The sequence below is a fragment of the Hypanus sabinus genome, chromosome 9 (genome assembly GCF_030144855.1).
Source record: "Hypanus sabinus isolate sHypSab1 chromosome 9, sHypSab1.hap1, whole genome shotgun sequence".
NCBI classification, from domain to species: domain Eukaryota; kingdom Metazoa; phylum Chordata; class Chondrichthyes; order Myliobatiformes; family Dasyatidae; genus Hypanus; species Hypanus sabinus.
Window position 1 is genome coordinate 56,465,304 of NC_082714.1, and position 14,769 is coordinate 56,480,072.

General features: G+C 40.9%; 1 protein-coding gene across 8 annotated transcripts in view; it reads right to left on the minus strand.

Moving 5' to 3' along the window:
* Positions 1–14,769, minus strand: part of LOC132399425 (trinucleotide repeat-containing gene 6A protein-like) — a 162,299-nt gene that overhangs the window by 44,309 nt on the left and 103,221 nt on the right. The window contains exon 1 of one of the 8 annotated variants that reach the window (XM_059979747.1): positions 1,216–1,371. The exons of the other annotated variants lie outside the window; for them this stretch is intronic. Within the exon in view, the coding sequence (XP_059835730.1) occupies positions 1,216–1,303 (88 nt within the window). The 5' untranslated portion in view covers positions 1,304–1,371. Of the gene's footprint in view, positions 1–1,215; positions 1,372–14,769 lie in introns of those variants that run through there. 8 annotated transcript variants of the gene reach the window in all.

Here is a 14,769-nt window from a genome sequence, read left to right on the forward strand (position 1 = left end):
ACCCCTATATGCTTTTATGAAAATCCACTGGTGTCTGGGGACAGCAAGGGCAATAATTACCACTCATAAATTTCAGCCTGCAGATGGATTGCTGGCTCACTTTCCCCAAAAAGAATGCTTTGTACTAATAATGAGGTTGATTAATACAGATTTGACAAAATGTACATGTGTGTACATAAACAGAACATTTCAATGAAAGATCGCCAGATGCTGACCATACAGCTTGTATAAAATGTACTGTAGTTCAAACCTAAACACCAGATAAACAACCAACCTCACAGTATGATTAATACTAAATGGTTGTTAATACATCTGTCCTCTCACATCAGTGAAGTAAAAATCAGACAGAGAGAAAATAAGGTTAGTTGGGTCACAGTTTCCAATTTTACTCTGAACAACCTGCATCAGAAAGTGTTTATGTGCCAAGAGAAATTGGTTCAGTTCAGATGTCTGCATCCTATGCTCATTCCTAGACTTCCGTTAGACCAATCATGTTAAAATTATAGTTCAGCAAGTTGATAATTTCAGGAGAGAAAGAAAGCAAGAATACAAAACTACACCTTCAGGGTGGGAGCAAAAAAACATGTGCAATACAAATAGTTTGGATTAACAATGAAAAAAAATTCTCATTCTATGGCAAACTGCACACATATTAAAAAATTGAATAAAAATGTTTGTAGAATGAGAACTTTTACTCTATACAAGGTGTCGCCTTTAGAACCTCTGCTTGTACAATGCAAGAAACTGCTATCAAGCCAGCATTTTACTTTCTTAATTCTGAACCCATTACTTTTCCCTTTCCCTTATGGCAAAGGTACTGCCACTATCTAGTACTCAATGTCTAAATTACATGGTTGTTAAGCAAAATTTAAAATGTGTTAATGTGTTTAGGTGTGGACAATTTCAGAATATTACACTGGATCTTTGATGAAGTATCTAATTGATGAATACTTGGCAATGGACATCTGGTGTTGGAAAATGTATACTTTAAACATTAAAACCACCGACAGCCAACTCAAAATCAACTTATCAAATCCATTTAATTTAATGAAGTTTAACCAGCAAAACACCATTCCTTAGCATTAACCAAAAAGATGCACTGCTGATAATTTATTACAATACCAAACCACACATATCAAGAAGGTAAAGCTGGCAGCAACATCACAAACCAGTCTATTCTGACAGAGAGCATGTAGAGTATTCAATAAAACCTGCCTTCCATGAGTTGTGTTCTGCAGGATATATGATCCAGCTGATGCCATTTTGCAGATAGGTAAAAGAGAAACTCAAAGAATATTCCCATGAGTTAAGCTAATACTGGGCAATGACAGTAGATTAAAGAAAACGTGATCCTAGATGCAGCTGGTTCTTTTAGATCTTGTTCCTTCTGGATGGCAACGTTGAATTAAAACTAATTTCTCCCTTAGCTGGACTGAAAAGCTTCAAACTGCGCTACAACATGGCTGCCAAAGCCTCCCCTGATGCTGATTTTGTCATTCTGCCAAGATTAGTCTGAACAATTTCATGCCACATGCAAAAGTTAAATTCTACTCAAACAGGAACATTTTATAACCTAAATCAACTTAAAGTAAATGATTAACACATGTGATGTCATGCAGTGTATTGGCATCTCCTTGAAAATTACTGAGAAATGATTTGCAGACACTGCTATCAGTGCACACTAGTCAATGTTGAAATCCAGCCAACAGAAGCATTGTAACAGAGAACAGCGCTGCACAACCTTTGCTGCAAACATTCAAGCAAAGAGTGTTTTAGGGAATGTCGCCAGAAACCAAATAATACTCCAAGTATACAGCCTAGCAATAAATCTGGAGAAGGGGCAAGGCCATTCCTCCATTACTTGGTATCATAATTTGGGTTACATGCATGGAAACCCACAGAAAAAAAAACTATTAATATTTGTAGAATTATTTTGCAGAATCAAGAGCAGAAACATCGAGCAATTGCCTTGCATTTTTATTGGTTTCTCTGCCACTGGGTTGAGTGAAGTGTGGTAAGTGGTGACAAAGGAGATATCAAGGATAAACAAGTCTATTTGTCTGCCTTGAGCTTAAGAGAAGTAAGCTGCGAGTTGCTAGGGTTGTGCTAAGTCTTGCTGTTATCAATTTTAATGGGAAACTAAATAAGGGCCTTGCCAACACAGCAACTCATTCTGTAACACAGATATTTAATACAATCTGGATTACTGCTTTGTGTTTAGCACAATATATTAACAGTATGCAGCCTAGTGAAAATGCATAATCACAATTGGACTTACCAAAATGCTGTCAACATGCCAAGGTCTTTTCTCTAAGGTTTTAAGATTACACAAATACCATTTTTTTCAAAAAGCATAAGACAACTAAATTAACCAAAGTTTACCCAGTAAGTCACTCAACACAGCTAACTTCTCATTGAAAATCTGTTCAGTGCTTACCAACTGGTTCATTAATAATATGTGACCAGTACCCACTTCTGCAGGTGCCTACTCCATTCTACTTGAATTCTCATACTGTTCTCCAAATGGATTTTTAATAAGCATTTATCCAATTACTTCATAACTGCTGATACAAATGTAGTGTTATAACAGCAAACTGTATATAAAACATGGCTAACAAAGTAAAAAAAAATCTCATGGCTTTTAATAAGCAATTTTGTCAATAAAAAATACTTTGACCTAGAACACTGGAAATACATTTTAGGGTAGGCTAAGTTGCAGGAAAGATCAGGGACCCCCACCACCCAGAAAATACTCCTTTCTTGCTGCTGCCTTCAGGAAGGTGGTACAGGAACCTCAAGACTCACACCACCAATTTCATTCAACTTCACTTGCCCCATCATTGGACTCACCATATCATGTTCTCAATATTTACTGCATATTTATCATTTCTTTCTTTTTGTATGGGTGGTCTTTCATTGATTGTGTTCTGATTATTATTCTGTAGATTTATTGAGTATGCCACAGGAAAATGAATCTCAGGATTGTATATGGTGACATGTACTTTGATAATAAATTTACTTTGAACCTTTGATGTTCTAAGTATAATACTTAGTAGTACCAGCAAAGTATGCAGCACATAATATTTAAGAGCCCTCCTGAGAAGGTCGATTAGAAAGGTTGAGGCTAAAAGACAACTTCCACATTGCTTGTGCAACAAATGGTGAAGGAACCAACACAATAATGCCAGCAGGAATGACAACTGCATTATACTTAGAAAGGCAAAATTTCATCATAAAACAGAGAAGAGCCTCCATAGTGATGAGCAGCATTAACAATGAGCTGAACGGGTTACACACAGAACAGGTGTGATAGCTCAAAACTGAGCATCTACAAGGTGCTCCAGGATATCAAAGCTATTGCCCATTATGCAAGTACAAAAAGGAAAAACAAATAATAATATTTAATAAAAAATAATATTGAGAAAATAAGTTGTAGAGACCTTGAAAGTAAGGCCAGGGATTATGGAATCAGTTCACTGCAGAGGTGAGTGAAGTTATCCAATCTGGCTCAGGAGCCTGATGTTGAAGTGTAGTAACTTTCCTGAATCTGGTGGTTTGGGATCTGAGGTTCCTGGACCTCCTCCCTGATGACATTCACAAGAAGAGAGCATTGCCTGGATGGTGAGGGTCCTTGATGATGGATGTTGTTTACTTCTGGATCCTTGTAGATGTGCTCAATGACAAACATGGCTTTTCTTGTGAAGGACTGGGCTGTATCCACTACTTTTTGTAGACTTGGGTATTGGTGTTTCCATACCAGGCCCTGATGTAGTCAGTCAGGATGCAGTCCACTGTACATCTTTAGAAATCTGTCAAAATTTTAGATGACATGTCAAATCATGCCTTTTTTGTAATGGGACTTGCATGATGGTCCCAGGACAGATCCTCTGAAATGATAATGCTAAGGAATTTAAAGTTGCTCACTCTCTCCACCTCTGATGCCTTGATGAGGACTGGCTCATGGACCTCCAGTTTCCTCATACTGTAATCAATAATCAGCTCTTTGGTTTTGCTGATGATGAGTGAAAGTTTTTTGTGGCACCATTCAACCAGATATTCAATCTCCTTCCTACATGCTGGTATCATCACCTTTGATTCAGCCAACAGTGGTGTCATCAACAAACTTAATGTGTCATTGGAACTGTACTTAACCTTACAATCATAAGCATAAAGTGAGTAGAGCAGGGAGCAAAGCACACAACCTTGTGACACACCTGGTCTGATGGTGATTGTGGAGGAGATGCTGTTGCCAATCTGAACGGACTGGAATCTGCAAGTGAGGAAATAGAGTATCCAGTTACACAAGAAGGTACTGAGGCCTTGGTATTGGAGATTATTGATAAGTTTTGAGGGGATGATAGTGTTGAATGCAGAGCTGCAATCAATAAAGAACATCCTGATGTATGCATCCTCACTGTCCAAATGTTTCAGAACTGATTAAAGCGCCAATGAAATGGTATCTGCTGTTGACCTGGAAGGCAAATTGGAGCAGGTCCAAATCACTCAGGCAGGAGTTGATGTTTCATGACTAATCTCTCAAAGCACTTCATTACAGTGGACCACATTCCTGGGCACCATTATGATTGAAGCCTGCTTGAAGTAGGTAGGTACCTCAGTGTCGAAGCAAGACATTAAAGATGTCAGTAAACACTCCAGCCAGCTGATTACCACAGGCATTCAGTGCTCATCCAAATACAACATCTGTGGTCTTTCACAGATACTTTCTGTGGTCCACTCTACTGAAGGATGTTCTCACATCAGCCTTGGAGGCTAAAATCACAGGACTGTAAGGGCTGTGGGAGTTTGTGAAGGTACCTCTGTGTTCTGTTGGTCAAAATGAGCATAGAAGGCATTGAGTGCATCTGGGAGCAAAACTTTGTTGTCACTATGTTGCTTGGTTTTACTTAGTATGAGGAGATAGCATTCAACCCTGTGGCAACTAGCATCCTTCTATGATCCAAGTTTGGTCCAGAATTACCACTTCACATGTGAGATGGCTTTCTGGAAGTCCTACATGGACTTCTTGTACATTCCTTAGTCACTGGACCTGAATGCCACCGATCTAGCCCTCAGCAGATTGTGGCTCTCCAGGGCTTCTAGATGGAGAAGACTATTTGGAGAATTATTTTGTGGGGGCACACTCATTCTCAAATGTCTTTACAAAGTCAATGACAATGGTGGTGTATTCATTCGAATCCTCTGAGGATTCCTTGAACTTGATTGACTAAAAGCAATCCTGTAGCTGCTTCTCAGTCTCTTGCGACAACCTCTTTTTTGTCCTTACCTCTTGCTGTACAGCCTCTGCCACTAGGATAGCCAAATGATTAGATTTCCCAAAAATATGGTCTAGGGATGGAATGAAAGGCATTCCTGATGGTGCGATACCATGATCAAATGTGTTGGGATCCCTGCTGCTGCAGGTGATATGCTGATAATAACTGGGTAGAAATTTCTTTAAGTAAGCTTAATTAAAGTCCCTGGCAAGGCTGTGAAAGGCGTTGCGGTAGGATGTTACTTGCTTGTTAATAATACTCAATACATCAAGTACTTTTGGCAGCATGTAAATTGCGGTCAGGATCATGGAGAACTCTAAGTAGAACGGTTGGACTTAATCATTAGAGGTTCCAGGTCGGGAGAATAAGAGTGCAATGAGATTGCACTGCGAAGAACTTATCATGAAACATATTCCCCCACCTCTTGTCTTCTTCAAATTGGCAGTTCAGTCTATCCAGTAGACAGATACCCTCGGGCTGCAGCATCATGCCTGACTTGTCCAGATTGAGCTATGTCTCCGTGAAACAGAACACAGCAACTCCTCATTTCCCTCCAATACAGTAATCTTGCCCTCAGATCCTCTATTTTGTTCTCCAGTGACTGTACATCAGCTAACAAAATAATGGTGAGAGGAAGTTTCATACTCCGATGCTTTAGTCTGCCTTGAAGTCCGTCCCAGCACCCTCTCTTACAACAGTGACTGACCACCATTTGCTTTGCAGTGCTATAACTGCATCCCGAGAGTCAAGTTTGCTGAGTCCTTCAGGAGACTGTAAAATTGCTATTCATTTAGACCGTTTAAAAGTAGGTTTCTTAAAAGAAAATCATAGACGGCAGATTGCAGCAATAGTAGTTCAGAAGGACTATATCTAGAAGCTTTGAGCTGCCTGCAAAACATCACTGTATATTGCCAGAGTCATCTTTGACCTTACGACGGGGGACAATTGAGCAGCTAACAGAAGAAGGTGGCTTCAAGTTGTATCTTTACATCTTCTATAGGAACCACTGAGTGGGTGCTCTATCGCAACTACCTCAGGAGGTACCAGCATCAGAGAAAACCAGCCTTCAGCCAATTCAATATTAAGAAATGGCTGAGAATTCTGGATGCAGCAAAGGTTCAAAACTGTGGAAAATTTCCAAAATATGTCTTGTCAATAAAAACGTTTTGCTGATCTGAATCAGAACCAAAACAAAGGAAGACATTGATGTCTGTGTTCTCAAGCAATATTTATTAACGTGTACATTAAACATCTGTTTCGGTTTTGCCAGGTTCATTCTGTAGCAGGCTTCATCATAGCCGTGGCTGAAATATGAACAAAGCTGAGATCCAAGTGAGTTGACAGTGACTTGCCTCAATATCAATACAGCCTTTCACAAAAAAAAAACAGCATTAAAAAGCCTGAGTAAAATTGAACACAAAGGCTATCAACTTGAAATCCCTCCACTGGCTGGAGTCATACCTCGAACAAGATAAACCTTGATGTAGCAATAATTCAGTGGAGTAAAAGAAATTATAGAGGTATGAGGGAGGAGTTGGCCAAAGTAAATTGGAAGGAAATGCTGGCAGGAATGACAACAGAGCAGCAATGGCATGAGTTTCTGGGAAAAATAATAGATGTACAGTATTCCAGAAATGAAGAAATTCTCAAATGGCTGAATAGTACAACCATGGCTGACAAGGGAAGTCAAAGCTAATGTAAAAACAAAAGAGGGTATACAACAAAGCAAAAATTAGTGGGAAGATGGAGGATTGGGAAACTTTTAAAACCTACAGAGAGCAACTAAAAGAATCATTAGGAGGGAAAAGATGAAATATGAAAGCAGGCTAGCAAACAATATCAGAGTGGATAGTAAATGCTTTTTCAAATATGTAAGAAATAAGAGATGAGAGTGGATACATGACCATTAGGAAATGAGGCCAGAGAAATAATAATTGGGGACAAGGAGATGGCAAATGAACTAAATGAGAATTTTGTATCAGTCTTCACTGCGGAAGACACTAGCAATATGCCAGATGTTGAAGGGTGTGAGGGAGTTACTATTACAAGGGAGAAGGTGTTCAAAACACATAAAGAACTAAAGGTACACAAGTCACATAGACCAAATGAACTGCACCCTAGAGTTCTGAAATAGTTAGCAGTAGAGATTGTGGAGGCATTAGTAGTGATCTTTCAAAAATCACTGGACTCTGGCATGGCTCCAGAGGACTGGAAAATTGCAAATATCACTCCAATCGAAGGAAGGAGGGGATTAGCAGAAAGGAAATTATAGATCAATTAGCCTGACCTCAGTGGTCAGAATCAATTGTTGAGGATGAAGTTATGGAGTGACACAGGACAAGATAGGATAAGATGGTTTCCTCACAAGGGAAAATCTTGGCTGACAAACCTGTTGGAATTATTTGAGATTACAAGTAGGATAGATAAAGAAGGTGCAGTGGATGTTGTACATGTGGACTTTCAGAAGGTGCCATATATGAGGCTGCTTACCAAGTTAAGGGTATATGGTATTACAGGAAAGTTACTGGCATTGTTAGAGCATCGACTGATTGGAAGCTGGCAGCGAGTGGGAATAAAAGGCCCCTTTTCTGGTTGACTGCCAGTCATTGCATTGTTCCGCAGGGGTTGGTGTTGGGACCACTTCTTTTTATGCTGTATATCAATGATTTAGATGATAAAATAAATGGCTTTCTTGCCAAGTTTGCAGATGATATGAAGATTGGTGGAGGGGCAGGTAGTGTTGAAGAAACAGGTAGGCTACAGAAGGACTTAAACAGATTAGGAGAATGGGCAAGAAAGTGGCAACTGAAAAACAACGTTAGAAAAATGCGTGGCCATGAACTTTGGTAGTAAATAAATGTGCAGGTTATTTTCTATGAGGAGAAAATCCAAAAATCTGAGATGCAAAGGACTTGGGAGTCCTTGTGCAGAACACCCTAAAGGTTAACTTGTAGGCAGAGTCGGTGGTGAGGATAGCAAATGCAATGTTAGCATTCATTTCAAGAGGTCTAGAATACAAGAGTAGGGGTATGGTGCTGAGGCTTTATAGAGCACTGGTGAGGCCTCACCCTGAGTATTGTGAACAGTCTTGGCCTCCTCATCAAAGAAGAGAAGTGCTGACATTGGAGTTGGTTCAGAAGAGGATCATAAGCATGATTCCAGGAATGAAAGGGTTATCATACGAGAAATGTTTGATAGCTCTGGGTCTGTACTCGCTGGAATTTAGAAGAATGATTGGGGAGTGGGAATCTCATTGAAACCTTTCAAATGTTGAAAGGCCCAGACAGAGTAGATGTGGAAAGGTTGTTTCCCATGATAGGGAAGTCTAAGACAAGGGGACACAGCCACAGGATAGAGGGATGTCTACTTAAAACGGATGCGGAGAGATTTCTTCACACAGAGGCTGGTGAATTTGTGGAATTTGTTACCACAAGCAGCTGTGGAGGCAAGTTTGTTGGGTGTATTCAAGGCAGAGCTTGATAAATTCTTGATTGGACACAGCAACAAAGGTTAGGGGAGAAGGCCAGGAAGTGGGGCTGAGGAGGGGAAAAAGGAACAGCCTTGATTGAATGGCAGAGCAGACTTGTTGGGCCAAATGGCCTAATTCTGCTCCCATGTCCTATAGTCTTAAGATGACTGTGCCAATCATCTCAGCCTCAGAACATTATTCCAGGAGTTCCGTAGAGGAGTCATCAAAGCCCAAACACCTTCAACTGCTTCATCAATGACATGTTCGCCATCACATGTGCATGTTTGCATATAATTTTGCAATATTCAACTTAACATGCAAATCTTCTGAATCAATCCATGCAGGCATGCAGCAAGATCTGGACAAGTGCCTTTCAATAGTCACACCACTGAGGTACCACAGACAATCATCTCCAACACAACCTTTTGCATTTTTAGTTGTATCGCCATTGCTGTGTTCCCTGCCATCAACATTCTGGGTACAGGATATTGAGCAGATCAGAGCCTCACAGATCTCTATAACCCTTTCATGATCTGCAATGCACAATACACAAATACTTGCCACTTGCACTCCAACATTCAAATGGTTTGGCGTCAGTCAAGACAAAGTAACCAGCTGACTGGCAACAAATCAATCATTCTACGCATTGACTCACTCCACCACTCACTTGCAGTGAGAAAGTTTCCTTTCATTTCTCCCGATTGAAGTTTTGTTTGACGATGAACTTTAATGCAGGGATGCTGCTGCCAAATTTGAAACTTACAGTATATGCACATGTACAAAAAGAGTTCTATGTCCTTGGACACTAATAAGGTTTTACCTTGCCAAGCAATTTTTTTTTTTAATTGAGAAATCTGAAACTGGGTTCCAGGATTATTGTATCAAATATAACTTGAAAGGAAAAGAAAAATTCCTAATCAGTGGCCCACAATACCATAAGATAGGTGTCTCCAACTGACAGGCACTTAAGATTACTGGGGTCCTGCAAGGTTTTAATTATAATACAGACAATTTAGATAAAAAGTTCATCTAAAATGTAGATTCACTCTGCATGCCAGCTGCCCTTGACTCTAAGCTGCCAGCCATTCCTGGCAAAGCCCCAGCTACTTTGATGCAGCTACCCATGACATCATCAGGCACTTATGCACAGCGGCGAAGAGATGGGTGGGGGGGGGGGGAGGGAAAAGAAAGGGCATGTAAGTGCAGCTGATTTTCATTCTTAAAAGTCTGGGAATGACTGGTATACAATATATACAGAGATGAATTCAATTAATGTGGATGGAACTATTGATGGGGAGTTGAGTATAGAAACATAGAAAATAGTTGCAGGAGTAGGCCATTCGGTCCTTTGAGCCTGCACCGCCATTCAGTATGATCATGGCTGATTATCCAACTCAGAACTCTGTACCTGCCTTCTCTCCATACCTCCGATCCCTTTAGCCACAAGGGCCATATCTAACTCCCTCTTAAATATAGCCAATGAACTGGCCTCAATTGTTTCCTGTGGCAGAGAATTCCACAGATTCACCACTCTCTGTGTGAAGAAGTTTTTCCTCATCTCAGTCCTAAAAGGCTTTATCCTTAAGCTGTGACCCCTCGTTCTGGACTTCCCCCAACATCGGGAACAATCTTCCTGCATCTACAAAAGGAGCATGAAGAATACACAGCACCATCCAAAAGACACTGTACTATGTAAATTCCTATTTATTTTAGAAAAAAAGATTTGAGTAAATATGACAAGTAACGGTCCGATACGTTCTTTCTTCATTCAAGGAATACTACATTAAGATGCTAGAGTTTCACCAGACTTGCATAATTATCATCATTGCACTGAAGCAGTCAAACACACCACATAACCCAAAGAGACTCTAAATTGTTTAAAGCCTGCTGAAAGCTTCGTTTAGAAATGAGAATTGTTGACGCAAAATTTTTACTAGTTCATCTAACAGCAATTATCATTTCAGAAGACGTTACCATTTCCTTCCAAAATGCATAAATTAATAGCCTCCTTCAAATAAAATCAAAGCACTGAGCAGAATTTACATCATAGAACAGTACAGGCCCTTCAACCCATGATGTTATTCCAAACCTTTAACTTACTCTAAAATCAATCTAACCTTTATCTTCCACATAGCCCTCCATTGCTTTCACCCAGGTGCCGATTTAAGGATCTCTTAAAATTTCCTCACCTGCCTCTACCACCACCCTTGGCAGTGTATTCCACAACCTATCACAGTAAAATGCCTACATTTGACATTCCCCTACACTTTCCTCCCCTTTAAAATTATGCCCCTCTGTATTACCCATTTCCACCCTGGGAAAAGGACTCTGGTTATAAAATCTATCAATGCCTCTTATCATCTAGTACACCTCCATCAAGTCACCTCTCACCCTCCTCTGCTCCAAGGAGAAAAGCTCAAGAGACATGCCCTCTAATCCAGGCAGCATCCTGGTAAATCTCCTCTATACCTCCTCTAAAGGTTCTACATTCTTCCTACAGAGGTGTCTAGAACTGCACACAATACTCCAAGCATGGTCTAGCCAGAGTTTTATAGAGCTGCTACAATACCTAGTATCTCTTACGCTCAAACCATCTCCACCCCCCACCCCCCGACTAATGCAGGTCAACCCACCACAAGCCTTCTTTATCACTATCAACTTTGCAGGATCTACAAACGTGGGCCCCAAGACCCTTTGTTCATCCACACTGTTAAGAATCCTGCTGTTGACCTGGTATTCTGCTTTCAAGTTCAACCTTCCAAAGTGAAGACTTCACTCTTTTCCAGCATGAAATTCACCTGCCACTTCTCAGGCCAGCTCCTCATACTATAACTGTCAAGCTGTAACCTACAACAACCTTCTACACTATTCACAATAATATCAAGCTTCATATCATAGTCAAACTTATTAATCCACACTTCCACTTCCTCATCTAATACATATTCAGCAAGGTCTTCATTCTAACTGGTGAATACTGAAGCAAAATATACATTCAGGACATGTTCCCTTTAAGCTGTGCGGAAGTGCGTCCACACAGTAACTGGAATGCTCCTGTGTGCACATAGCTTTTGTTGCCACATAGCTGGAGTTTTCTTTTATATAATATGCAATGCAGTTTTCAGGCTGTATAAAAAAAATTCCTGCTCAGAGCAATGGTTAGTTCACACAGCTGTAGAAAAATATTAGAGGGAACGCTGATTAAGGGCTTCCTCAACCTCTTCTGATTCCAGGCATGTTTCCCCTTTTATTCCTCATCTGTCTTACCTACATTCTAATCATCTTCCTGTTCTTCATGAATATGTAGAATGTCTTGGTTCTTTCCTTAAATTACTTACCAAGACTTCTCCTGTCCACTTCCTGGCTGCTTTACATCTCTCAAGATCCCTACCTGAACTTTGCTTCTTAAAATTTAAGTAGGCTTCCTTCCTTCCTCTCAGACTAGATATTCCACTTCTCTTGTCAACCATGGTTCCTTCACCTTTCCCTGCATCAATAGGACAAACCTATCCAGAACCCCATGCAAGTGCTCCCTAAACAACATACACATTTTTGTTTATTTCCGGAGTAAATCCATTCCCAAATTATGCTCCATAGATCCTGTCTAACAGCATCATAATTTGTCTTGCCCCATACCACCTACTCTAATCCCTGTCTAAGGCTATGATAAAGGTCAGGGAGTTGCAGGCACCATCTCCAAAATGTTCACCCACTGAGCGATCTGTCACCTGACCAGGTTTACTGATTAGTAACAGATCCAATATGGCCTCTTCTATAGTTGGCCTATCTACATATTGTGACACACCTAACAAATTCTGCTCGACTTAAACCTTTTGCACTAAGGAAGTGCCCATCAACATTAGGGAAGTTGAAGTCACCCATGACGATGATCCTGCTATTTTGGCATCTTTCCAAAATCTGCTTTCTGATCTGCATCTCGATGTCTCTGTAACTCTTGGAGGGTGGGGGAGAGAGGGTTTATAGAAAACACCCAATAGGCTGATTGCTCGGTTTCGGTTTCTGATTTCCATCCAACTGACTCAATAGATAAACCCTCCACAACATCTTCCCTGCGATACTATCCATGAACAGTAATGCCGCTCCTCCACCCCTGTGCCTTTTGCAACATCTAAAGCCTGGAACATCCCACAGCTATGCCTGCTCTTGTGATAGTCAAACCTCTGTATTGGCAACAACGCCATTGTTCCACGTACTGACCCAGGCTCTACGATCATCACTGAGAATGTGAAGAGGGTAAGGGGTACGTGTAGAGGGGATGGACGAGAGGTAAGTGTAGCAAAATATGTAGACAGGACAAGAGAGAGGTACATCATTGTGGAAGTAAGGAGAGGTAGCTAAAATAAGGTGCTAGGCCAGACGTGGAGACCACAAGGAAAAGGGGAACCTGCAACCACAAAACAATGTGTTTGGCAAAGTATTTTGAGCTATACCTATTTCCAGTGTTTTGAGTGCATCTGTACTAATTCCAAGTATTACGCTTGAATCTTTGCTAATTCTGAGTATTTCGCATGCTTAGCTATGCAATAGCCAATCAATTGATGAATTTGAATCGGTAACCATATTTTTGAATGTTGTACCCTGCTTTTGGGTATAAGTATGACCTTTGTAAACCGACAAATTGGGAGTTGGCTACCTTATGCCCGAAGTGCGTGGGGCTGCGAACTCCTCTCTGAATAAAAACCGTTTTAGAGGTAATTTTGTGTCTCTGGTGTTTTTCCTCAACTGAGCAGGTTAATAATTTCAGGTTGACATCACCAAGTTCCTGATGCCTCTTTTGCATTAAAATAGACACTTTTCAACCCATCCAATTGACTGCAATTATGCTCTTTCCACTTCCTCACAGTCTTCCAACTCACAGTATCTACTGCAACTAAATATTAATAACACTTCTCTTGTAAAAGTTATGGTAAACGATCATTGCAAACAATGGAGGAGATGCAGATATGAAGCCTGTCCTTCTAAACCTAGAACAAGGTTTGATAGCGGGGTCCAGGCCCTGAGCATGTCGATGCAACAGGGTCCGAGTCCTAGAGTGAGGGATGACTCGATGTTTAGAAGATTTAAATGCCAGGTCAGTGGATTGAAAAGGCAGGGTGCTGGGAGAAGAGACAAGGGTCAGGCCGATTCTGCTCCCTGCTATGAAACGTTTACTCTGCTCTGCACTGAACTGAGGCTGTGGCTGTGGCTGTGGCCTGCTCCAGGCTTCAGGTCTATGGACTCACTTTTGTTCTGAATGCTATTTGCTTACTTCAATTGTTTGCACGATTTTTTTTCTCTCTTTCTGCACATTGGGTGTTTGACGGGTCTTTTTTTTAATTGAGTTTTTTGGGTTTCTTTGTTTTGTGGCCGCCTTGTGTAAGGAGACAGATCTCAAGGTTGTATAGTGTATACATACTTTGATAATAAAAGTACTTTGAACTTTTAACTACTGCATCCTCTGACCTATCACTCTGGTTTCCATCCCCCTGTCAAACTAGTTTAAACCCTCCCCAAAAGTTCCAGAAAATCTGTGTAGGAAGATATTGGTCTCCCTTAAGTTCAGGCATAACCCATCCTTTGTGTGCACATCATACCACCCCCAGAAGAGATCCCAATGATCTTAAAAAATCTCAGCCTCTGGCCCCTATACCAAACTGCCAGCTATACATTTATCTGCCAGATCATGCCAATCTTGCCCTCACTGGAGCTTAGCACAGGCAAACCCTTGAAGTCCCACTTTCCAGCTTCCTAGCTAGCTCTCTACATTCTCTTTTCAGGACCCTATCCCTTTTCCACTTACGTCATTGGTACCAATATGTACCAGAACATCTGGCTGCTCACCCTCCCCATTAAGGATGTTGTGGTTCCCTTAATCTCCCAGATGTCCCTGACCCTGGCACCTGGGAGACAACATACCATCTGGAAGTCTCTTTCTGGAAGTCCAGAAAATTTCCTGTTGGCTCCTCAAACTATTGAATCCCTATCACCACCATTCTCCTCTTCTTCCTCTTTCTCCTCTGAGCCACAGAT